Source organism: Ciconia boyciana, chromosome 3, assembly GCF_034638445.1.
Source record: "Ciconia boyciana chromosome 3, ASM3463844v1, whole genome shotgun sequence".
NCBI classification, from domain to species: Eukaryota; Metazoa; Chordata; class Aves; order Ciconiiformes; family Ciconiidae; genus Ciconia; species Ciconia boyciana.
The window spans coordinates 23509008-23535165 of NC_132936.1; the positions used below are offsets into that span (position 1 = coordinate 23509008).

Consider the following 26158-nt stretch of genomic DNA (forward strand, 5'->3'; position numbering starts at 1 on the left):
TGGAGATACTGGAAGAGCAGAGATCCTGCACCTTGACACTGTCAAAACTGTCTCCTTTTAACAGAGGTGTTGACTAATTAATTGTCTTCTTCTGCTTTCAGTTTGTTCTCTTTTTTCCAGACATTTATTTCATTTGGATTCCTTATATATAAGATATTCCTGATGTGTGGGGGTTTTGGTTTTCTTTTTCAAATAACTGGCAAAGAATTAGGGCCATTGATTTCTGTAGCTTGTGTAAGTAGGTATCACCTTTCTGTCAATTCACAAAAATAGCAACTCAGTACAAAGTTCAGTCCAGACTGTTACCTTTGTAGAAAAAAAAATGTACTCTGGTTACAGTGAAGACCTCTACTATAACTCTCAGTGGGATTTTTCCCTTATTAACATAATTGATTGCAAAATAATGTCTTAGAAGATACAACAAGACTAAGAATTAGTTGAAACAAATATTTATAGAATGGGGATCCTTTTTTCAAGAACAAGAAAACCAGGCTGACTGCACAGTTAGGGAAGGTAACAAGTTCTATGCAAGTGAGAATATAGCGTCTAGTAAGAAGTTAATCATTACACTGAGGCCTGCTTTATTTAGAAGTCTCTATCAGTGTAAAACTGCAAAATTATGCAGAATATATTCTCATTTTCCTTGTGCTGTATTTTCAAATGCCTAAGTCTTCTGAAATAAAAGGATGCAACAAACAGTAACCAACACCCATCTCTGACAAACTCTGCACACCTAGTAAACCGATAAAGCGTGCTGTAGCATCATCATTTTCAAAGAAAGGAGGGTAGGTATGTAACTGTAGCATAGCTTAGCCTTCAGACCACTAAAAACTGGCTCCTTCCATAGCCCGCTGGTCACCAGTGGGGCTATGCTGCAGCCTAACCCTTTGAATGTCAGGAAATATTTACGCATAGATTTAATAGATTGCAGCCTCAGTCCACAAAGACTTACTCATGTTTTTCACTGTGAGAAATCCCACTGAAATCTTTATAAAGTTGGTTGTGAACTTTTCTGAGAACTAGGCTTGAAAAGCCTGTTCATGCTTCTGAGTAGCCATCACTAATCGCAAAATCAAATTGTTTTGAGAGAAGCAAGGCAAAGGAAACTTGTTTCCTGTTATTTTTCTGCCATAAATTTCTCTCATACTTCCATATTACTCCCGGCTGTCTTGCATGGTCCTTGGCAGCTTGTGGAGTGAGCTGCCCCTGTGACTGCATCTGGCGAGGTGCTGTTGGTTTTGGGCTGTGATAACTGATGGGCCTGTAGCCAAACAGGATAGAGAACTGTTGTTTTGTGGTGCAGCCTTTCTTTTCATGGGGTACTAACTGGGAGCTCCGTTCTACTGATTAGTATGAAACTTTTAAGAACATACTTACTTTGGATGAAACTGGCCAACTGGTTCAAAAGGGCCTATGAAAATCTCCTGTGGGCTGATGCGCAAAGAGTAAGATTACATAAAACGTTTTTTCCTTTACATTTTATCATTTTTTGATTGTATGTTTTCCTTTAAATCTCCTTAAAATACTCTAAAAGCTATTATAATGGGTTATATCCATAACCTGTTATGGTTTATTTCAGTGGGGTTTTGATTAAGCTTGCAAGAAATAGGAGAAAGTAACTTGGCAGAGAATTCTCTGCCACATTTCTCTTTCTTTTCTTCTCACCCTTGAAATATATTCTTTCCACTCTGTGGATATGACTCCTGTGAATGGAAGGCCTTAAGTTTTACCCTTCACATTAAACTATCTGATGAATCTACTGTAGTATGCAAGAGTCTAGTGAAATAGTGTAAAGGCCAGTTTACATCTTACTGAAAGTGAATATTCAGGAAGGATGGAATACAAAGAAATGGAAAAAGCCCACATGGGGCCTGACCGTGAGCTGGTATAAATCAATTCAGTGGTCATGTGCTGGATGATGCCTTCTGTTTCAGCACACCACAGAGTTGCTATAATGCAGTACACAGCAGACTGTCATGAAAACTCTAGGCTCATTTAACACTCTGACAGATTTGTGGCAGACATCAAATGCTTGACTCTTGACCACTGCATATGAAGCTAGGTTTGGAGAGAAAGGAGGTATTAGGAAGGTTTTTCAGCACCAGAGGCTTAGTTAAATTACAAACAGTATTAACTACTAAAGGAGACTGGGTTTACTTACATTAAAATGGGTTTGTAGAATGTATTTTTAGGAATACCTGAAGTAAATGGTTAGAATATTCTTATTCTAAATAAATTTAAATAGACTACATAAAAAAGGAGTTCCATCTTTTGCAAGTCTAGAATAACCTGCCATGAAAGAAGTTCATTCTCAGCTGCTGTTTTAAACATCTTACATTTCTCCCAACCATCCCTAGCAATATGTTTTGACAAACTTATTTTTTATTTTAATTTGTTCTTCATTTCTGATATTAATTGTCGCCTTATACTATTGTCATTATTGCACAGTATTGCAACTTGTGAAATACCTGAATGTCTCCACTTGGATGAAGCTGAAACCAGGAAAATAGCTTGTCACCTTCCATCCTATTTACTTCTTATGGACTGTGTATTCCAAGAAGTTATTTAAACTGTTGAGAACCTTGTCAATATGATGGATTTGCTGTCATTTTACTGAAATGCCCAAAAGTAAACTTACTAGATTACGGACTGAGGCCACAGGAATGTTCCTGGTATCAGCCCAGCATCACCAAGCAGCAATTGTAAGGTCCTTGACTTCGTCTCAGATGGTTTTCATAGGAACTGTTTGAAACTCTACAAATACAACTGAAAAGATGGTCTGAGGTGGTAATCTGGGATCAAACCCGTGGTAGAGAAACCTGCCTAAGCCAGCCACTGACTGCTCTGTTTGTAACTGGACAATCATCATTTTGGCTGCTGGTAAAGTCCCTAGTTTCTATTCAGGTGAGACTACCTGGAGCTAAATAAAACTCCAAAATTATAACCATATATTCCATAAGACAGACACAGGATTTTCCTTTGATTCCTGAAGAGGCACTGGAGGTACCTGTGTGAGAAAGGAGAAAGAAGAACTAGAGATTCTGGGTAAACCTGAAACACCAGGTAGCCTAACCTTCATGACTACAGCTGTGAAGCAAGAGCCTAACTGCTAAGCCAGAATAACTTGTTCCAGTGAACATTGTTAAGACATGTAGCTTGGTGAGGGAGAAATAAAAAGGTTCAACTGCAAACCCAAGCTTGTTTCATCACCTCATGCTAGTTACCTGAAGCCAACGAGAAGCAACCGAGGAACTTACATCCAGGACTGGATACAGTCAGTATTATTCTTACTTATTATTCTTATGGGGTAAAAGAAGTGGTTATAGTGTCACCAGTGATGCTGGGCACTCAGAGGTGAAAATCCTCAGGGAGGAGCATAAAGAGGCATTGACTGGACAGGGCTCTAACACAGTTAGGGAGAAGAGGGAGAAAAAAATTATATGATGAAATATATTTAAGCAGTGATTTAAGAGATATGTTTATGGTACGTGGAACATAAAGAGAAGCTTGCAAAATGGAAAGAGAATAAGGTGGCTTTGGAGTAAGGTGTGAACTTAAGGAGACAAAGAAGAGGTGGAGCAGCAACGTCTTATGCGTTGCAGATTAATTGCAGGGCTAATGGGAGAGAGAAGTTGAGATTTAGAGAAATTCTTGAAAGAAATGATTGGACCAAGCAGGAGAGAGCTTGATAGTGTGTTGTATCAAAATAGAAATAAATTAGGATTAGAACAAAAAAGAGTAGGATATCTTGCCTTGAGTGGAAGTAAAAGAATGAGAAGGGAGGAAATACTGAAGGAATAATTGCCCAAAGGCTGTACTTGGTGAGGTCCAATTAAGCAGTGGACAAGGAATGGCCAGACATCACAGCGTCAGCATGGGTATGATAAACATCCTGAACTGTGTCTACACCCAATAGAGCTTTTTTAGTGAGACTGGGATATATGGCACTACTCAACAGCGGTTGTATACCTCCAGCATTTTCATAAAATATTCATATAGTAAAGAGAAATGGGGGATAATTTTGAGAGGGACTAAGCAAAGAATCTCCAGTTCTACATTATTTGAATTATTTGGGAAGATTAAAGCAGGCAGAAACAGACAGTTTCATTGCTGCTATTTTTCCCACAACTGGTAGCTCAAAGTCTGGATGCTCAGCAAATCTGAATTTTTTAAAATTTGACAATATCAAGTGCTTCAAGGCAACTACTATCACTAGCTGTTCTGGAGCAGGAGGAGTTGATTAATTCATTTAAAACTGGCCATAAATGAAATAGAAAAAGAGGTTGTAGAAACTAATGCTGATCTCCAAGTACTGAGGAAAGCAAACCAGCCTGGGTAGATGAGTATGTTATGCAACATAAAGACTTTCTGAATCCTTCGCACACATGAAAGCCTTGTAATACAGGTTTTCTGAAAGAAATGCTTCCTATTAGCTGAGAGGAAAAATGTCTTAAACAAGCATGTTCAAAGTGCTCCTTGGAATAACTGTAGTTTGCATGTAGGAATACTGCATAAGTACTTGTTGGACAAGAATCAGGAGACCTTTGAAAGTATGTGTAAAACATTAACGAGATTACACATTTGGTATTGCCACAGAGTTCCTTGAGGCGGGCATGTAGTAAACCTCCCACAGACTTGAAGCAAAGCTCCCACAATTAGTAGTAAAGCTCTCATAGATTTGAACACAGACTGCAGATCAGTAGGTGGTAAAGGAGAAGATTTCAGTTTAAAGAAAGAATTCAAGAAGCATGTCACTGAAAATATATGATTACGTGACAGGTCAGCACAAGCTGTGCGTATATGCATGGATCTGTGTCTGTAAATGTGCAAGCTTTCTAAAACTTTGGGAAAAGTTCAACACACCACTGACTACAAGTTTTTGGTACTCTGGAATTAAAAAATGAATGAAGATAACCTAAGGCAGTAACTTCAGTTCCTTCATATGCTACTCAGAGGATGAGCAAGAGCTATAAAATGATCAGAGAACAGCCTCATCAGGCAGGATTCCTTCCAATCTCCATCCCTCTGCTGCTGCCACAGATAATTTCTGGCCACTTCACCATCACGCCATGTCTCCTGCAGACAGAAAACTCCCCTCTGTTGCCACAACAAAAGGCAGAATTCAGGGTGGCTTATTCTGGATTCTTCTGCCCCTACATGTCCAAGGCAAATCTTTACAGGATAAACAGTTGTCTGCAAAGGATGGATTAATTTGATAATGGGATTGAAAGTCCTCTCTCAACCCACCCCTCAAACACATTTCTCAACTCATTGCCAATGGCAACAGAAGCACCAGTTGGCTATATTCTGTATTCCTACCACACATACACACAAGCACTCATACATGTCCTATAATAGTCATCCTGCAACCTCTGCACGAACAGTAGGCTCCCCTCTCACTGAAGGTCTCACTGGTTGGCCTTGTGTCCTCCATACACATCTCCTAAGTCTCTGCCTTTAAGGTGCTCTCACACCACTGAGCATGTACTAGTCTGCCTCTGAAAGTACAGGGAGCAGGAGAAGGACTTGGGATCCCGGCACTCCGATTTGGGGGATGAAGAAAAAAAAAGTGATAAAACTGGAGACATTTTTAACTCTCAGCTATCTGTATATTAGTAAATACAACAGAGGAGCTACTGATTCATTACTGCATGCAATACTTAATTATTAGTATGCTACCTGGAAGAAGTTTGGCCTGCCTGTGCCAATTAGCACTTTTCTAGATGGTTCCTGGGTCCCATTTGAAGCAGGAGTTTGGTCAAAATGACCTTCTGAAGCCAACATTTCTATACATGTTTTGGGAGATAGCGTGTGCCAAAATCATATTCAGTGGGCAGCTGGGATGTAGCTACTCACTTTCAAAGTAAAAGGCAGCCCCCACATGGGGGGCTGTACAGATGTAGCCATTGAGGCAACAAAACGCAGATATTGTAAAGTGCAAAAAAATCACGTTCAGTTTTTGACTGCAGGCAAGCACTACCAAACCAGTAAAAAGAGGCTCTTAGCTACAAGGGGTGGATCATCCGGACTGCAGGCAGGGCTCCCTGCCTGGACGTTCTCTTTGCTCTTCCAGCTGTGGCATTCTGAAGATGCCAAGAAAGTCTTCCAAAATTGAGACAGTGCAGAGAGTCAGGAAATCTAGCTGTGGACAGGGCATGCTGTAGCATCCAGGCAGAATGGCTGTAAAAGGGAGAACTGAATATGACATAATATGGAAGATGAGCCTCACTGCAGGAAGAACTATTTTGAAATACTTGAAGTGATCATAATTACCATAATGAGGCACCTATTAAAAAGTTGTGACTAAGTATGGTTGTAGTATCAGTAGATACTACAGAAAGTAACACTAAACTATTACATCATGGCTATGGCTGGTAGTAATTAAAAAATGAGATTTTGCTTGAGAAGGCAAGAAAGGCAGCGAAGAGAAGGAAAATCCCCAAGAAAGACAACAGCCTATCTGTGATCTTGTTTTTACAGTATGATCACAGTTTCTTATACGTAAGTAAAAAATTTCCTCCCTCAAGGTGTTATAATTTCAAGGAATTCTTTAAAGACATCTATGGGAAAAACAAAATTAAGGGAAGTTAAACACATGCCCTTGGTGCATCAGCCCCATCATGTTACCTGGGACAGCAATTTCTTCCAACAATAGCTCACCCAGCTTTTGCTTGTTCAGCTTTCTCATCCTTTTCATGTTACCCAGGACAGGTCCGGCATCTGCTAGGGAACAGAGGTTATTAAATGAATATCCACTACGAGCTAGGAAGCACTTCCCAAGTCATAGCTCCTCCTATTCTTCTACTTGGCATCTCTCAGGCCCTATAGCCCTTTTTCCCCTTCAGAGTTAGTAAATAGCTCTGACCGTATCCCAAAGCTTTGCAAACAACTTACGCTTTTGTGCAAAGATGAATCCTCCTGTCTACAAGACCAACTTGCTAGCCCATGTCATTAGGATCTCTGTCACTTGATCGTGAGTGTGCTCTTTGCATGAAATAAGTATTTTGGCTGAAATTTGTTGCCCTGCATTTACTGCTGAGCCTGGGCCTCCCAGGCAGAGAGGAGGTTACTGGTAGTGAAGTGGCAGGTGTGCTCTGGCCAGTGACTCACCTCAGTGGCACACAGGTAGTGCCTGGGTGTGTGGGCAAGGCTTCAGCCAAACTCTGGTGTCCCTTGGGGCTGTCTGTAGAGGACCTCAGAGGGAAGGTGTAATGCCTCACACCCAGCATGTTAAAAGGAGACACAAGCAGTAGATTTTGTTCCCAGATGTTTCCCATAAACAGCTGAGGCTTGCTGCCCGTATCTAAACTAGGGCACCATCTAACGAGGTGGCATATGAACAGATCTTACTTTTCACAGAGCTTGGGGGCGGGGGGCCGTCAGGGACAGGGTTATCACATTAGCAATTAAAAGCAAACGCACGAAACTCCTCCTGCCCAGTTATCCTGCTACTGTGGCAGGACCCAGTTTTCCACAGAGAATGGCGGCACTTCCCTCTCCCTGGCTGGAAACTGAGCACCCGTCAGACTTCCAGGACTGATTTCCCAGCTCAGGTCTCTCACCACAAGTAGGGCCAGTTTAGGATTTTGGCTGTTCTAGGCCAATCCTTCGTGTACAAGAAGTTGTGGCTTGATTTTATTTTATTTTTTGGTCACTTTTTGGTGGAATCACCTGGTCTGTTATGGGACTGAGCTTTTCCCCGGTGAAACTTGCAGTCACTGCCAGCCACGCATGTCGAAGCCAAACTAAATCCTGGGTGCAGGGCTGAAGCACAGCCCAGCATGGTTTCAGTGGGCCTCCCCTGGTAACGCTCGCAAGATCCAGCCGGGCTGAGTCACTGGGATGGCAGCATCAATTTTCACAGGTATGGAGAGAATCATGTAGCAGAACTCCGTGACATCCATTTAGTAATTTGCTGTCTTTAATGAAATTGGATAATTACAGGTAAAGGTACTGGCTATGGCATCACTGCTACTTCTTTTTTTTTTTTTAATTGTCGAACAGGCATCTCTTAAATATCAACTTTTCAGTGGTGGTGATGAGCCTGCTGTTAGGAGAAGAAAAACACCCTCTATACAAGGGTCCCCTCTGGAGGGGCGCCGCGATGCCGACGGACCGGGCCCGCAGCCTGCCGCCCCGCCGCTGCCTCCCGCCCCGGCGCACCGAGCTCCGCAGCCCCTGCCTCCGCGCCCTCCCCCCGCCCAAGTGGCATAGCCGCGCTCCCCCCCCCCCGAGGCGCCCGGTGGTTCGTGCCGCCGGGCCAGCGCGCAGGGGGCGGTGGCGGCGCGTGGCGCATGCGCAGGGGCCGTACGGAGGCTGCCCAGCTGAGGGCGGTTGTTGTGGGAACCGCGACGGGTCGGGTCGGATCGGATCGGCTGCTCCCGGGAGGCCGGTGAGGGCGGCCTGCCGCCCGGGGCAGTCCCGGAGCCAGGAAGGGCCGGCCCGCCATCGCGGGCAGCGCTGCGGGTGAGGAGCGGCGGGTGTGAGCGCGGTCTGTGCGCCGGGGCCGGCCCCCCGGCTCTGCGTGAGGGACTCGGCGGCCGCGGGGACAGGGCGGGAGGGGACGGACGGGGCGGGGAGGTGTTGCTGCCGCTGTTTGTGTGGGGGCAGGGGAGCTGTCGTGGCCCCTGGAGCCGGGGTTTGCCGCAGTGAGTCGCGCTGTTCAGGGCCTCTTCGTGCCATCGGATTCGTGTGTTTTACCCCGGTTTTCCCCCGGGAGATGGGACGGGGGCTGCTGGGACTCCACCTTCGAGTCCGTTTTGTTAGGTGTGGGGCGGGCGAAGGGCCCTCGGACCGGGGCTGGCAGTCCCCCCCTCCTTGGAGGGGGGCATCTGCGAGCAAAGGCCAGGGTGAGCAGGTCCTTGCAGGGTCTGGGTTGTCGCGGTGGCGTTTGCTGCATGGTGAAGCAAGGCGGGAGCATCTCACCAGGGGCTCAGTGCTCGGTGGTCCTTGTGGCTTTTTCAACTAGGTCCCACCAAACTCCCAAACGCATTGTGGTTCTGAGCATTTACAGGCTGCGGTGGGCCTAGTGGTCATGCTGATATCGCCTAAATCGTTCATAAAATGAGCTGGCATTCAAATATTTCAGTATTATCTGGCTTTTCCCTCCCCGCAAATCTTTGTTTTTGCACTATAGTGTGTTCGGGAAGTTTCAGCTAATTTGAGGCACTTACTGCTGGGCTGTTCAGTTAATTATGCTAATGTTGTTAATAATATATATTAATGTTGCTTGTCTGCATTCCATACTCTTCCTGCATTTTTGGAATATGTTTTCTGTTGGAAAGTGGTTTAATATTCAGAAACTGATTGCAAAGTCTTGTTTTGAGATATGATCGTGAAAGCCCTTTTCTGTGTCCCGCTTACTGGATTAACTTTTTATAGTTTTATGGCCTGGATCTGTAATTGAGATTCTAAATTGCATCCAAAGCCATAGGAAGTGGTGGAAAATCAGTGAGGGAAAAGCAGGGGAGTAGGAGAATAATGGAGTAGGAGAACAACTGCACATTGCTGTTGAAATACAAGTTTCATAAGTGAGAAAACAGGGTTTGCTTCTTGTATTGTCTCTTCCTCTTTCTTGCCTTCCTGCTTTGCCCTCTTCAGCTTTTGTTTCAGTCCATTACTTTGTACTAGCACAGATTTTGTAGGCTAATTGTTAATTTTAAACTCATTGCCTAAGTTTTTTTGTCTGTCTGTCTACCTGTCTTGGGGATGACTGTGCCTAATGGCAACAGGACCAAAGTCGTAACTGCAGTGGAAGTGAGTTCTCTATGGTTTAGAAGCTATGAATATTGGTGACTTAAAAATTCATTTAATTTTTTTCTCCTTGTTCCAGATGGAAAAGAAGAGTTCACGGTTTCTGGTTTGCATAATAGCAGAGGCTGAATAGGCATAAAGGAGACCATAGTGCGGGTGAGAAGTGTCAAGCCCTTTGCAAGGCTTTGCTCTGTAAAAAAGAAGAAATGAATCCTACAAACGATGATCCAGTGTTTGGGACCATTTTTGACTGGGACTATCTCTTATGGGAAGTTCGTCTGACATTTTTAGCTGCTGGTTTTTTAATCTATTTGGGAGTATTTCTTCTGTCTCACTGGTTGTCTTCATGGATAAGTACTACTTATCGTGCCTTGTATGCAAAGGAAAAGGTGTTTTGGAATATGGCAGTCACACGTGGTGTGTTTGGACTTCAGAGTTGTGTTGCTGGGTTATGGGCTTTGCTCATAGATCCTGTTTTTCATGCTGACAAAGTGTATTCACAGCAAAAGTGGAGTTGGTTTAACTGTTTAATAGCTGCTGGATTTTTCTTGCTTGAAAATGTAGCTGTTCACATGTCCAACATTATTTTTAGAACATTTGATGTATTCTTGGTAGTTCATCACTTGCTTGCTTTTGGTGGCTTGGCTGGTCTAGTAATTAATGTGAAATCCGGACATTATCTGCCTTTGATGGGAATGTTGCTGGAGATGAGTACTCCCTCAACGTGCATTTCCTGGATGCTTCTAAAGGTAAGAACGTGATAATTTTCAAATTATGTTTGTAACAGTTTTCATGCATCTCGCTTGTCCATAGGTAATCTGTGTGGTTTGTCTAGATAGCTTTTCAGCAAAACTGCGTTCATCTAATTAACATCCATGTTATTGTGATATCTGCTTTTGTTGTGGTGATATTTCTGTAGTCCTCCATATAGGCTTCTGTGTGATGCTGTATGCACGTGGGCAGTGAGATGGTATAGATTCATTCTGAGTTTGGGATGCCGTATGCATGTGGACTATTGTAGCTCTACATGGAAAAAATGCCTGAGAGCGTGTGTACGTGAAGGCTGGATATTTGCATTAGTTCTACAGATTCCTCAGTTCCTTATCTTGAAGTCACAGTCTCACTTCTGCATACTTTCTGTTCTTGTTTTTCTAGGCTGGCTGTGCTAATACCTTTTTCTGGAAGGCAAACCAGTGGGTGATGATCCACCTGTTTCACTGCCGCATGATTCTTACTTACCACATGTGGTGGGTGTGTATTTTCAATTGGAATTCTGTGATGGGAAATCTGGGACTTCTTCATTTTATTGTTTTATTCTCGGGATTATTTGCTGTGACCCTAATACTTAACCCATACTGGACATACAAAAAAACTCAGCAACTCCTCAACCCAACTGACTGGAACTTTGAGAATAAAGCAATGGAAAATGGAAAATTAAATGGTGAAACACATCGAAAGAAGAGGATATAACACTAAAACAGCTGTTTCCTACTGGGGTAGCAGAAGAATACAATGCAAAGTAATTCTTTGCCCATGAACTAGAAGCTTTTGCAAGAAGCTCATTAACACAGTGATTCCTTGCTAGTAGTATTCTGTATCCATCAGAAGTATTTAAAAGCATTGTTTGTGTTTCGTATGTGAATACACATAAGATCTTCAACCTCTTAGTTATGAATTACGCCAATAATTTTGTCAGGTTGGACAGTATTTCATGATTTAGTAGTGACATGCTCTCTAATGATATCCTTTGTCCTAATGCTTCAAAGTCGCTTTACAGTTAATTTGTCTATTAAGCTCAGCTTGAATCAAGTTTAGCTTGAATCCTATTTCACATACATTGGAAATACTGATACTGGAAATTATGTTGTTTACTAAGATCAATTATGACCCAAGTTAAGTATGCATGGGTACCTAGTTCCTGTGTGCCATTAAATCATTCCAAGTGGCTGAATTGGTCAGTGGTAGAATGCAGTCATGGCTGGGTTTGGTTTGTATTTTTTGTGGGTTTTTTGGTTTTTGTTTGTTTTTTCTTTTAAGTGCACTTGAGGAAGAGGAAGATAATTGTTTGAGTGTTCACTGTCAAAGTGAGTTGTAGTTTCCAGGTTGCCCTCAGTATGGGAGGAGTTCATATCCACTACAAACATGCATGTGGGGATGCAGGCATTCATTATACTGCTGGTCTAGCTAGCTAATCATAGTGGTCCATTCTGGACCTGAAATCAGTGAAGTACAAGAGGCAACAATAGAACGCTTGATTGTTTCATCCTTGAAAAGATTGCTGGTTGATTGGTAAAATTATTTTCTTTGTAGATCTCACACGAGTGGTCATGCAATTAGTTCCACTAGTGCTCCTGTTATAGTTCCTCTTCTTTTTGGAAATTCTCTTAGTTATAGAGGGTTTTAGAATCTGAGGTGACTCCTCTGTGGAGGAAAGCCCCTATCACCTCCTTTAGGAGCTCAGTTGTTCTTTTAGTATTTTTATTTTACGTCGAAGAACATGCAAAGTGGTGCTGACAATCCCTTGTGCTTTATCTGCCACATCACTAAATCTTACCTTGACCTAAGGAGTAGGGTTGCTTTTTAGATAGGGACTTGGCAAATTGTGGTGGATGTTCTCCCGCTAATAGTGTTGTTCCGATGGTTCCTGGGTGAAGTGTTGGACAGCAGATGAAGGTATAAAGATCATGATAGAAGAGAGTGACGTCTAGTGGCAGGAGAATGACAAATATAGTAATTAGTTTTGGCGCACTGAACTAGTGAGATAAAAAGCCCGTCACTTGAAACTTTGTCATGACTGCTACATGTGACTTGACTGCTACACAGATTTATTTTCCAAATAAGACTGGGCAGGCCCAAGCTGTGAAGAATTTTAGGTCAAAGCATGTGTTCCAGGCTTTGTGTACTAATCTGTGGTGGAGCACACTGTTTTAAGTGTGTAAGGGAAGCACTGTTTGGTGTAAACAACCCCAAAACAATTTATTAATTTTTGGTGGGAACGTCTTTGATTTTGTTCTGAGTGAAGGGAGGAAGCTAGTGGTCAGGTCGCTGTGTTCCCTAATTCCCTAATTCAGCTCATTGACATTGAAGAGCTACTCTATAAGGGAGAGGAAACTTTTTACTGTTAGGTCACAAATGTATAGCCAGATCTTGTTGATAGGATGAAGTGGTGAATATCTGAAATTGCCCGTTCAAAACTAGGCTGAGAGGGGTATAGCAATTTTATACAGCAACCCTATCTATTGTCCTGCTGATATTCAGCAGAGAAAAATCTAAATTTTGTGCTACCTTCTGATTTCTAAGCAGGCCAGAATGAGGTTGCAGTGTTTTGGCAGCATGGCCTGTCTAGACGCCATCCTATAGAAAAAAGAGTTCTTTAAAGCTGGAAATTGCATACTTCTCCTGAGGGGTTGTGTGAGAGAGAGTAATACTAAAAGTACTTTAGAAGAAAGCAGAGGGATGAATTCCTCAGAAACAGAACCCAAATATGTGATCCAAATGCACATCTTGCAGAATCCAAACCTCACTTGCAGGAGTTTGGGGGGAAGGCGGAGGATAAGTCACCAGATATCAAAATGATGGTGTGCTCTATGCAGCTTAAAACTTAAAGGTTTGGATTCAATAAAGCAAGGTAATAATTATAAAAATCCCAGCTACAGAATTCTGAAGAATCCTAACAGAAAATGAAAGCATCAGAAGACAAGTAAGTTGGGCCAAGTATATAATTCTTATAGTGGATGCCTAAAGGAGGTGAAGTTTCTGTGTGCTAAAATAAAAGAATATGGAGGGTTGGGAGTAGCAGTGAATTTGGGGCTGAAAAAAGAGATTAGCTGTGGTCTAAGCAGACAGGTGGATAGTTACGTCAGTGGCACCAGACCTGTAAAGCTTAATATTTTGTATTACTAATTTGTGTAATGTTATTGAGTGGATTTTAAATCTTTCATTAAAAGTATTTTTTATCATAATAAGGCAGTCTTTTTAGTATGCATCTTAGTGTGAGTTTTTTCATGCAAAGACTGTTATGGCATATCTTGAAAACCTTTTGCATGTCTTAATACCTAAGAGCACATGTTAACCTAAGCACTGCTAGAACAAGAGAGCTATGCAATAAAGCAAATAACAGCACTCATTTTATTTCTGTTGGTTTGAGGGGTGAGGGGATTTTACAGTCCAGCTAGAAATATAACAGGACATAAAAATACGGACAACTTTTCTTCATCTTGATGGCCTAGAGTTGCAGTTACCAGTTCTGTTTCCTAGAGCCTCTTTTTTTTTTTAATACTCAAATGGTTTCTCCACTGCCTTTTGTCTGCTCCCTTCAAGAGGATTCTCTGGTTTATGGTTGTGGATCATTGTCTCATTGCTCTGAAACAAGACTGAAAAAGTTCTCTAACTGAGGGGTTTGGTGTCTAATTACTCTTATAACTAAGCGCTGCTTTTCAACCCAAGGTAGACTAGCCATAGTTTGTTTCTAAATCTTGTTAATGTGAAACTAATCCTGGTCCTGTTGGGCCTCTCTTATAAGGTCTCATCCACAATCCAATGTAGAAAAATTCAGTCAGCTTCAGTAGTGGCTGGACCAGGTCACAGGGTGTGCTTCTGCCATGACTTGGAAAACTCTTACATAATATGGTTTGGGGTGAATTTTTTGTTTGCCTAGGTGACTATTAGAGACTTCATCCTGCTTTCTTGTTGAACAAGCTTATTCAAGGAGTGCTGTTTGTGTCACCTTTCTGGCTGAAGCTTTTTTTAAAAAAAAAAAAAGGAAAAAAAAACCCAAACAACAAACTATGATGGGGGTGGGAGTGTTCGGTGTGGTTTGGGGTTTTTTTTGTTTGTTAACCTGTCATCGTTTACCCTCGCGCCCACCAATTTGTCTATAATATTTACTCTTACTTGCAGTACTGGTCATGATCTTGCAGCAGTCACATTACCACAGTGATGTCTTTGTCTAACAGTTTTCAGCACGTACTATTGGGCCCTTCTTCCACTAAATACCCACGTCCAAATCTTTCAGGTTTTTTTGCTTTTTCCTGATAACACTGATTAAATATTGATGTCATGAGACATCTTTCTTAACCTCAGGGAGATTCCCACTTAAAATGAATTTACAAGTATTAAGCAAATTCAAGTCTGCTCTTGTACAGTATAACATTTGTTGAATGCATCTTTACACAGTGTACATAAATAAAAGTATTTTATTGAATAATTGCCTACCGTTTCATTTACTGATGAAAATAATGCCTATTATTTTTTACTGCTATTTGTAGCTTCAACAGTTTTTGCAGTGCATGCACTAAAAAGATTACTTGTTTATTTTGAAATATTCTGTTAAAATTGACAAAGGTAATGTCATATCCATGGAAATAGCTATAAGACCTTGTAAACCGATGTCCCTTCAACATTTAAGATATTATTAATATGCGCATGTTTAGTTACATGACTAAAACACTAGAAGCTGTGCTATATGTGTGTATTAAAAACGGTTAAAAAGCATCACTTGGAAATGACCTTTCTGGCTTGTGCATTTGAAGTGTGTGGTCTATTTTTGCATTAGGCTCTAACTGTGAAGCACTTCATTTGGTACCACATAACACTTCATGGTTTAGTATGAGCCACCTTAAATTTAAAAAAAAAAAAACAAACTTGTCTCATTGCTAAATAACAAAATACAATTCTGAGCATTAAATGTGTGTGCGTCTTGCATGGTGCTTTGCAGGAATTAATTCCTGATGCTTTTTAGCATTACTGAGTTAAAGGAAAATAGTGTCATTATTGGCGCTTTAATTATTCTTATACGAATGCACTGTGTAAGCAACTGGCTGGCATAATTTTGCTAGCTGCCTCTGCAGTGAAGTCCCCAAGATTAATTGAAGCAGAAGAAAGATGTTCTTGTGTAAAGCTCCACTAACTGGAATGTGTGTGGGTGCAGACTGGGATGAGAAGAACAATGCATGACAGTATGTGTATGAATAAAGTCCCTTTTTTGTAAATAATCTGTAAAAGGAATTTAAATTTTATTAATGTTTTGCTAGTCAGATGTTTTCAATTAGATATTTTACTTAGTAGTTCTTGCCATATTCCCAGAAAAGTATTAGAGCACACTTACACTGACAGTGTTACTCAGCAATTACGATCTTTTGATCTTGTGTCATGGCACTGGTATTTAAGTTGATAATTAGGAACAAAAAAAATAAGTGACGGTCATTAAGTAAATTATGCCTGTTGATCTGGTTGTCAGCCCCCAGATGGGTTTCCAGTGTTGGAACAGACATTGCATGCTCTGGATCTGATTACCACTAGCAGAACATACTAATTAGTCAGTGTCAGAGCAGAAACAAGTGTTCTTGCAGCACATTGTGCCTTCCTGTTTTCTGTAAGTAAAACAGTGGCAAGTGAGGAGGAATGACAACGATAATGATGCAGCAAACGTGCAAGGACGTAACAGTGTGCAAGGTGGCAGACAGGCCTAGCTTGAAAGGAAAGGAGTGGGGCCTGCTCACATGTCCACAAAGAAGAAAGCAAGGAAATGGGCTGTGCCGTTGCTTGCTGCTATCTGTATGTTCTGATGAGTCAGCTGGGGTCACTTCTGAGTCCTTAAGGATATGACCCGAGCAGAGAGAGTGGAAATTTAATACTAGCTTTATCAGATAACGGATGCATTACTTCTGGTCTGAAATACTTATTTCCTCATATGATTCTCTTTTTAGCTGCCTCTGCTCCTTTGAATGCTTAGTTCACATTAGAGTGCTGTATAAGCGGACACTTTTCACCAATACGTTCTCTGACATTTACTGTAAAGACTTGTGAGGATGTGCCTCATTTTAGTACTGATAATTGGTCATGGCAGCTCCAGCTACTCACTCAGGCTGACTTCTGTTGTGCTATTGCTATATAGGTCTGCAGCTTCCCTCTCCTGCTGTGCTACTTCTGCTGCCAAAAGCACTTTGCCATATGAACACTGCCTTTTGTCACCAAAGCTGTGCTCACTGGAGTTTAAGCATGGGGCTTGCACAGAGCAGGGGAAAAAATATACCTGAGAAAGGACTAATTTTGTAGAAGGTAGAGGGTTGACTTTCCTACATTTCTGGACCATGCAGTTCTACTGTCAGGATCTTTTAAGAGTAAATCAACGTGATAACTACACGACCTTGAAAAACAAAGCCATGCAGGCAAACTACAAAAGTACAGAGAAGTGGTTTGCATAGAGTAGACATGGAGCATCTAACAAGAGCTTGATCATCTTTTCTTGGTCATATTTACAGGAAGAAAGTGTATCCTGGAAAGCAGCGGTAGCCTTGCATAGGAGTCATAGGAAATAAATATGAAAAAAAGTTAGGAGGCTTTGGGATGAGGTAGCCGAGGCTGGTTGTTACTTGTAGAGTGCTGACCAGGTTGCAGTTGGACATTGAATATGTAGATTGTCCGATGCTTTAACTCTTCTTTTTTTCTCAGAACCATATTGTTTTCAGTATCGCTGTGACATTGGTTGAGGATTAGTTTGAGGACCTTTTTTAGGACATCAAAGTTCCCAAGCAATGTATTGCCCAAAGCTGAAGGAGCTTACAGTGTGTTCTAATTCATAGTAATTTATTCTTGTATTATTGTTGCCTCTTTATCTTACATAATTATTTTTTACCCCTGGAGGCTCTTTTGCATATTTGTGAGTACAAATCAATCTGCTCTATTATTTTCCTAGCTATCCTAATACTTTTTATTTGCCACTTTCCCCACTTGAATTCCTTTTTCTTAAATTTTGGCAGCTTAGAGTTGTACATAGTATTTCATATAAAGTCTTCTCAGTACCTTGTATATCACATTAGTACTTCCTTTCCACCACTGGAAATAGCTCTGCTTCAGCTGAAGGTTGCATGTGTCTTTCATGGTTACATGACCTTAGTGTTTCATGGTCGTCCTCTGCGCTGGTTTTGGCTGGGATAGAGTTCATTTTCTTTATAGTAGCTACTACTGGGCTATGTTTTGGATTTGTGCTGAAAACAGTGTTGATAACACAGGGATGTTTTAGTTGTTGCTAAGTAGTGCTTATACTAAATCAAGGACTTTCAGCTTCCCATGCTCTGCCAGGTGCCCAAGAAGCTGGGAGGGGGCACAGCTGGGACAGCTGACCCCAACTGCCCAAAGGGCTATTCCATACCATATGATGTCATGCTCAGTATATAAAGCTGGGGAAGAAGAAGGAAGGGGGGGACATTTGGAGTGATGGCGCTTGTCTTCCCAAGTAACAATTACGTGTGAGGGAGCCCTGCTTTCCTGGAGATGGCTGAGCACCTGCCTGCCCATGGGAAGGAGTGAAGGAATTCCTTGTTTTGCTTTGCTTGCATGCGCGGCTTTTGCTTTCCCTATTAAACTGTCTTTATCTCAACCCTCGAGTTTTCTCACTTTTACTCTTCCAATTCTCTCCCCCATCCCACCAGGGGGGGATTGAGCGAGCGGCTGTGTGGGGCTTAGTTGCCGGCTGGGGTTAAACCACAGCATCCTGTGACAGTGAATTCATTCAAGTTTTTCCCTTCCTCAGCTTCAGAATGAAGCAGAGCAATCAGAGCGTGGCAAAATAACCACAAGTAGGAATTTTGTGTTATAGAAGTAACTTGTGCATATTACTGTGCGGGGTGCAGGTGCCCAGGCGCTGGCAGTAGGGCCGCAGGGCGGCCTCTGTGAGGAGAGGCCGGGGCTGCCCCGTGCCGGACACAGCCGGTTCCAGCCGGCTCCAACCGACCCACCGCAGGGCACGGCTGAGCCCCGCAGCCACGGCAGTGGTGCCTCTGGGGAAGCGTATGTAAGAAAGGGCAAAAACATGACACAGGCAAAATGAGGAGTAAGGAAAAAAGTGAGAGAATCAACTCTGCAGACACCGAGGTGAGACGAGGAGGAGGGGGAGGAGGTGCTCCAGGCGCTGGAGCAGACATTCCCCTGCAGCCTCTGGAGGAGCCCACAAAGGAGCAGGTTTATCCTGAAGGACTGCAGGCTGTGGGAAGGAGGCACGCTGGAGCAGGGGAGAAATGTGAGGAGGAAGGAGTGCAGAGAGGAGCTGTTATGGACTGACCACAACCCCCATTTCCCATCCTACCGTGCCCCTCAGGGTGGGAGAGGCAGAGGAGTCGGGAATGGAGGAGTGAAGTTGAGCCTGGGAAGAAGAGGAGGGGGGAGGTGTTTTTACTTTTGTCTTTGTTTCTTACCATCCTACTCTAATTTTAATTGGCAATAAATGAAATTTCCCCAAGTCATGTCAGTTTGGCCCATGACAGTAGTTGCTAAGTGATCTCCCTGTCTTCATTTTGACCCACGAGCTCGCCATCTTACTTTCTCCCCTTGTCCTGTTGAGAGGGAGTGAGAGCGTGGCTGGGTGTGGGTCTGGCTGCTGGCCAAGGCCAACCCCCCACAATAAGTGATGGCGTCAGCTGTACTATTGCTCATGTGCCACCTGTGACAACAAGGAGCTGAGGTAACACAAGGACTCTGGTGCTGAGGAATATTAAAATTTAGGAAAATTTGTACCTAGTCTATCTGAATTGGCAGCCTGAGAATTTGACTTGCAAAGACTCCTCATAAGCAGAGAGTTTTTAAAGGTGTTCATGAAAGAAGTTCCAGTGCTGTTAAAACATCACAGTATTATAAACCTCAGTTGTCAGGTTAACCTGTACTGGTATGCTCAGAATTGACAGACTGTTTCCCAGTAGTGGTGCTGGTGCTTCAGGGAGACCTGGAAGACAGGCCAGCAGTAGGCATCCTATCAGGACATGAATGAGCAATGCTTTTATAAAACCAAATTTTATTTTGATGTAATAGTCTGAATTTAAGAAAGCTGTGTGGTTTGCCTTTTTAAAAAAATATTTTTATTTTTATATAAAAATTTAAAAAGGTATTGTTGCTCAGCCTTGTTTGGTAAGGGAAGTAGAGGGGACCTGTAACTTTACAAGGCTCCAGCATGAGTTCTGCAGATGCTCAAGTTCAGCAAGGCCATTGGATGTCCTGGCTTTGAGTGGTTTCTGAAGGATTACAGTAAGCAGATGACATACTGTCTTTGTGGGGGACACAGCTGAGAACAACAGGAGAAAGAATTTCTGAATTTCCAGTGGATGAAAACTCCCTAAGAGAAAGTGCCAGCTACATCAGTTGGTAAACAGAAGGAAGAAACTGAGAAAATCAGGCTTCACTGGATAATTTTTTAGTGGTGATGTTCAGATTTCATGCAACTTCTTGGAAAGCAAGCCACAGAAGGATGTTGTATGTCCTTACGTGTCATACAATTTAAGTCTACGCTCAACCACCCCCATTTCCAGGGAGAGAAAAACGGGGTTTCTTCTCCACAGCATTGCATTGTGTGGGGCCAGGACACTACTCAGTGTCCACAGTGTCCTTAAGATGCCCAGTACATGGACTGGAGTAGATGCGTGACCTACAGTAGCTTGGAGGCAAGAGGTATCTGCTGAAGCTTCAGTAAGCTGCAATGAGTATGTAAATTCTGGTGAGGTCTCACTGTATGTGTATCACCAGTAAAACCAATTTGAACATCTTCTTAGGACTGGGTTACAAAAAGCACCATGTTAACTCTGGAGACAGCCCTTATCTGTACTCTAATGTCATGGTTTAGCCCCAGTTGGCAACTAAGCCCCACACAGCCGCTCGCTCAGTCCCCCCCGGTGGGATGGGGGAGAGAATCAGAAGAGTAAAAGTGATAAGACTCGTGGGTTGAGATAAAGACAGTTTAATAGGGAAAGCAAAAGCCACGCACGCAAGCAAAGCAAAGCAAGGAATTCATTCACTACTTCCCGTGGGCAGGCAGGTGTTCAGCCATCTCCAGGAAAGCAGGGCTCCCTCACGCGTAATGGTTGCTTGGGAAGACAAACGCCATCACTCCACATGTCCTCCCCTTCCTTCTTCTTCCCCAGCGTTTTATACCACGCATGACATCACATGGTAGGGAACAGCCCTTTGGTCAGTTTGGATCAACAGTCCTGGCTGTGCCCCCTCCCAGCTTCTTGTGCACCTGGCAGAGCATGGGAAGCTGAAAAGTCCTTGACTAGTGCAGCAACAACTAAAACATCCCTGTGTTATCAACACTGTTTTCAGCACAAATCCAAAACATAGCCCCATACCAGCCACTATAAAGAAAATTAACTCTACCCCAGCTGAAACCAGGACATCTAATTATCGACAACTAATTGTGGATAGATAAATAATGAATTTGTGAGTGCAGTTATAAGATTATGACTGCTAATAGGATGTTGCCTTAGAAAATAGTAGGAAGAATGGAAGTCATTTTGGAAGTTAGTTTTGCTTTTTTGTAAGTTGATCTGCTGTTGTTGGATTTGTCCAACAAGGTTTCCCAGTGACTTTTTATTGGAATTAGAGAATTATATTTAAGTGTGGTCACTGGAATTAAAGAAGTGGTTCTCAAAGATCAAATGGGTTCTGACAAGGACTACAGGAAGGATTTGAAGTTTGTATCTCCAACAGTGAAAGGAGAAATGAATGCACATCGATAACGAGTTGGCTGTCAAAAGGAGAAGGATATTGCTAGTAAATGATATTTTTAATCATGGAATTGAGCTAGCTGCACTTAGTCTAGATTGGTGTCTCTTCTTTAACGTGGCCTGTAATGATAAGCAGTTATTGAACAGTTTGCCAAAGAATGATTCCCTGCCATTTCAGCTCCTGAAATGCTAGCTGGCTGCGAGTGAAGTGCAACATATTTAAAAAATTACAGAAACAACAGGATAAGGTGGTCTCTCTGCTGGAAGCCAAACTGAATGCCATAATGGTATTCCTGGCCATAACCTGTACATATGGCCCAATTTTCTCTTCTCGTTTTCTTCCTTGTGTAGAACCTATAGAGCTATGTGAGAACTATTTTAAGTTCACACTGTGATAAATTGCATTAAAAAGAAATAACTTTGTGAAAATGGAAACATTTTTGGAAGTAATACTTTTAAATGTTTAATTTGTAATTCAGGTTGTATGAACCCACACGAAGACGTGGGATAGTTGTGAATGTGTGTTGTTAAACTACAGACAAAGGAAAAATGTAGAAAAAAGGTGGATTAATCAAATGTCTTTTGAAATGCCACCATTTTCTACTAACATTTTAATGTAATGATAATGAATTTACTATAGGTGGGCGTGTTTCATTACTAGCTGTAGCATGAATGCGCTTAAATAGGCAAGGATCACTGCTGGATGATGCTTGGATCTTTCAACAGCATTTAGCTTGAAGTTTTCATACTTAAAAAGTGGTCCAAAGATTTTAAATAATATTTAGCAATATTAAACAGTTGTAATTGATATCAAGGACTTGTAATGTACTTAAGAGCATTTATTTTTATTGAAGTGTGACAGATGTGTACTTGGATATATTGTAAAGTATGCATTTTCGAAATAATTGCATCTTGTAAAGGTTTTTTCTCGATTTTGTGGAAGGAGCACGTTCAGTCCTGAACTGTGTTCCCGTGACTGTACAAGCGGCTCACATTCCTTTCAGGATAAGCTTGTGTGACACGGGCTTTGAGTGACTGCGTGGTTGACTTGGTCAGTGCTGGTCTGCAGCGATGCTTGCTGTGAGGAAAGTCACGCGAGAAGGATGAGAAAAGATCTAAAGGTATGAGCGTCTTTAGAAAACCTTTGATTTTGGAAACTATTGAAGCGTTTCAACTGATAAATGAGATTAAATTCCGAAATAGCTACTGTGGCCTAGTGTGCATCCTAGCACGCTCATGGGCTATTCGTGAGAATGAGGCTGAGGGGAAAGAAGTTAAGTTTGTCACGCGTGTGCCCAGTTCTCCAGTGCGGGGACGGGCTGGCCTCCCGCCCTCCGGCACCGGCCAGCTCCGCTCCTCGCCCGTCACGCCGACGACCCCCACTTCGTCCCCGCAACCGGCAGCCGCAGCGGCCGGCCTCCCGCTCGCTGCCGACCGCCAGCAGGTGCCCCCGGGCCGCGGGGCGGGCAGCGGCCGGCCTCCGCCCCGGCGGCGGTGTCACGTGCGGCGGCAGGAATGCGGCGGGGGTCCGGGGGGGGACGCGGCGACCGCCCGCCGCCACCACCCGCCCCGCCCCTTCGCGACCGGCGGGCGGCTGCGCCAACCGGGAGGCGGCGGGGCCTCGCGCTGCCCCAATGGCGGCGGGCGCTGCCCGAAAGGCCCGGCAGCGGGCGGGGCGCGGCGAGCCGGGAGCGGCGGCGGCGGCCCCGGGAAGCAGGGGGCCGGGGCCGGAGCGGGGCGGGCGGGCGGCTTCCCGCCAGGGCTTGGGAGCTCCGCTCGGCGGTGAGTGCGCGCTCGGCGGCATCTCCCGGGCCGGTGTGGGGGGGAGTTGAGTGACGTGTCCGGGAGCGGGGCAGCCGCCGGACCCCCGGTGAGCGGAGCGGGCCGGGCTGGGCGGCGGCACCGGCCGCGGCGGAGGAGGTGGGTGTTCCGTCCGCGGCTGGCGGGGCTGCGGGCGGCTGCAGCCGGCGGGGAGTGCCGGGGTCTCGCTGCGGTGTTACTCGCGGAAAGTTTCGTCCTTCGAGGCAGGGCTCGGTGTTTCGTGGGGAGACAGCCCTCCTCGTCCGGGAGCTGTCGTCCCTCCGCTTCCCGCTGCCGTCCCCGGGGCGCCGGGGATGCCTCGCTGGGGCTGCGGGGAGCCCGCGGGTGGCATCTGGGCATCTCTGCCCGCCTCGGTGGGAGAGAGAAAAACCCTATTTTTTTTTAATGTATTATTAAATAGGTTTTGCCAGTGTAACGCGGCTTGGCGAGTTACTGAAGCGAGAGTGTAAGGGATCGTTAATAAACGCATGCACTCCTTTTCCAAACTTCTAGCTCTTGATCTTGGTGAAGTTTCTTCCCCAACGTTTTCGCTGGGGTTTTTGCTCGCGTGTGCGCCTCTTCGAGTTCCTCGCCATCGGGAGCTGCCCGGCTCCGGCTTCCCTCTCCTTTTAATCAGGTACGGACAAGGCTATTGAAAATCCAAACTCCCAGGGGGACTTGAGTTTCTTTCCTTTCCCCTTCTTAAAAACTGTGTTCGGCACCAGCTTTGCATTTGGCATCTGCAATTAAACTGGCTTTCTTGAAACAGGGGAAAAAATACTTCGGCACAATAACAGCTGTCCATTTCTGTATTTTTTTCAAAGGAGGTTTTAAAATTGTCTTTGGTTTCTTTGTAATTAACACTTTAACTATTGGAGGAGTTATATAGGTGCTTGTGGTGATCCCAGACCATGTAGTTACTTTTGAAAGATGCCCTGTTCTTACAAGGCAAGAACAGCTTTAAAAGATTGTCCAGTCATTCACCTGGGTGAGTGAGCTTTGTCAGTAGGCAATGCTAGATGCCCATAGCAAAGGCTTATTTTAAAGGCCTTTAGGTGGTGCTTGTATTTGTGACCAGAAAGATTTTATCCATCCTAAATTCTGTCCTCTTTCATTTAAGTATTTGTTCAATCCTTCTTTTTTTTTTTTTTTTCTTTCCCCAAAGCTGCTAAGATCATGGCTTTTATCTTGTGCTAGCAGGTTTGACATAGTTTAATTGCAACGTAAAAAGTATCTTCTTTTTTTCAGTTGTGCAATTTAACTGTTACCGTAAAAAGGTATAGGGTTTTTTTTGCATGAGTCAGGAAATAAGAGAGATTGACTGTTTAAAAACTGTCTTATGCTGAATAAATACAGTGAGGATATACCAATGTCTGTTAGTTTGTGACTATTATTATTGTAAAGAAAATAAATGTTTTCCCAAAGCCTTTACTCTGCTTAGTGAACCCCAGTGAGCAATCTGTTCTGCAGTAGAAATGAAGTATTACATCTTAAATTTTCTGTCAGCACTCAGGAGACACAGATTTATTGCCTGAACATGGGACATGGTGGGTGCCTACAATTGCAAGCCCATTATTCAGGCAGGGGTTCTGGCTGTTCAGCTGTTTTCTTCAATGGGCTCTTCATTCTTTTCACTTGGGTGATCTGTTTGATCTTGATAATCTGACTTGCTTTGTTTAATCCATCTTGTCTTTTTTTTTTTTTTTCCACCCTTGGGCTGAGTAGCCCATGAACTAGTTACATGTGTTTATCTGGTTATGAACAGTAGTTCTTTAGACACTACCTTGAAATCTGATATTTCTGAAAGCTTTACACTGAGATTTAAAGACTTTTATAATACGGTCTATGGATTTCTTAGTTTACCTGTGTCGTTGTGCATGAGACATGACCTACTACATGAGTCGTGACAGGTGTCTTGTGATGGGACAGGCACTGGGTGTCGTGTGTGGGGCTTTTGTGGCTGATGCCCACAGGTGAATATGGTGGGAGAAAGGACTGTGGAGGCAGATAGATGCTTGAGGAATGTGTTGTCCGTCAGCTCCTGAGTGCAAGGACCCAGTAGGATCCTCTGGATTTGGGATTAGGGAGTCCATACACCACAAGATATGGATGAAAGCCATAGTACTGTGTGATGGGTGTGTGCAGGCTGCCATCGCAGCTCTGAGACATTGAGACCAAATGTGCGAGTCTTGTGCTGTTCGCTTTGACAGGTCCGGTGGTGAGCACACCAAGTATTGAAGAGGCAGTTGCCTCCCTCCATGCCCATGCACAGGAGCCCTCTTCTGACCAGGAGCTATAGTTACTCTCAGCAGATAGGATATGGTTTTACTCATCAGTAGACTGCGATGATCCTTTCCTGGAGTAGAATACTGTGAAAGAAGCTTTAACATTTATTGAGATTAGCTTTAAAAATCCACGGTATTACATAAATAGTATTTAGAATCTCATTTTTATTGTGATTGAAATTGAGGGTCTAGGTGCTTCAGCATCTTGCCTTTTTTTTTTTTTTTCTTCTAGCCCACTAACTTCGGTGGAAGTGTGCTGACTTACACCGGCTTGAAATACTAAGTCTAAACACTTACTTTAGTCATACGTCAAATATAAAAGGTTCTGATTATCCTAAACCTAGTAGCTGTATAGCATGTCTTTAAGATTTCCAGAATCCAAACTTTCGAAGGTACAGCCTTAGTTTTGAGTAGGCTGAATTTTTAATGTTTGTCATCACAGCTTTTTTTAAATGCTTTTGGATTTTTTTTAGTGTCTTTCAGTCTATTTAAGTTACTTTTTTAACAGAACTTTTTGTATAAAATCTTGTACTGTTTTTTTTTTCTTTTTGCCAGGACACTACTACTTAATGCTGGGGGTTGGATTGTCTTTTGTTTTCCATTTCTTTTACAGTTGAGGGTATTTATTCTCTGCTGTTGAGATTTCTTCATATCAAATTTATTAATGCTGAGGAGTTCTTCAGTTGATTCTGAGCTGTTTAGGAGTCCTTGCATAGTTTATAAACATTTGAAGGAAGACAGCAAGCTTATCTAAAACCTGAAGGGTTATTGTCAAACTTCATAATTGTTAACAGAATTTAATGCAACTGGAAGTAGTGCATTACTCAT

At 43.2% G+C, this 26158-nt stretch overlaps 2 protein-coding genes across 4 annotated transcripts in view; both read left to right on the forward strand.

Moving 5' to 3' along the window:
* Positions 1-8315: 8315 nt before the first annotated feature.
* On the forward strand, positions 8316-14922 carry CLN8 (CLN8 transmembrane ER and ERGIC protein). The gene is made up of 3 exons (XM_072855139.1): positions 8316-8466; positions 9833-10502; positions 10909-14922. The coding sequence occupies exons 2-3, from the start codon at positions 9960-9962 to the stop codon at positions 11221-11223; spliced, it is 858 nt and encodes a 285-aa protein (XP_072711240.1). The 5' UTR covers positions 8316-8466; positions 9833-9959; the 3' UTR covers positions 11224-14922.
* An 8039-nt stretch (positions 14923-22961) lies between these two features.
* The window catches only part of ARHGEF10 (Rho guanine nucleotide exchange factor 10), a 115321-nt gene continuing 112124 nt past the window's right edge, over positions 22962-26158 (forward strand). For 2 of the 3 annotated variants that reach the window (XM_072855140.1, XM_072855142.1), the window contains exon 1: positions 22962-23027. The gene's annotated coding sequence lies outside the window, so the exon portion shown is untranslated. Of the gene's footprint in view, positions 23028-23575; positions 23683-26158 lie in introns of those variants that run through there. The other variant, XM_072855141.1, reaches the window with a different exon arrangement.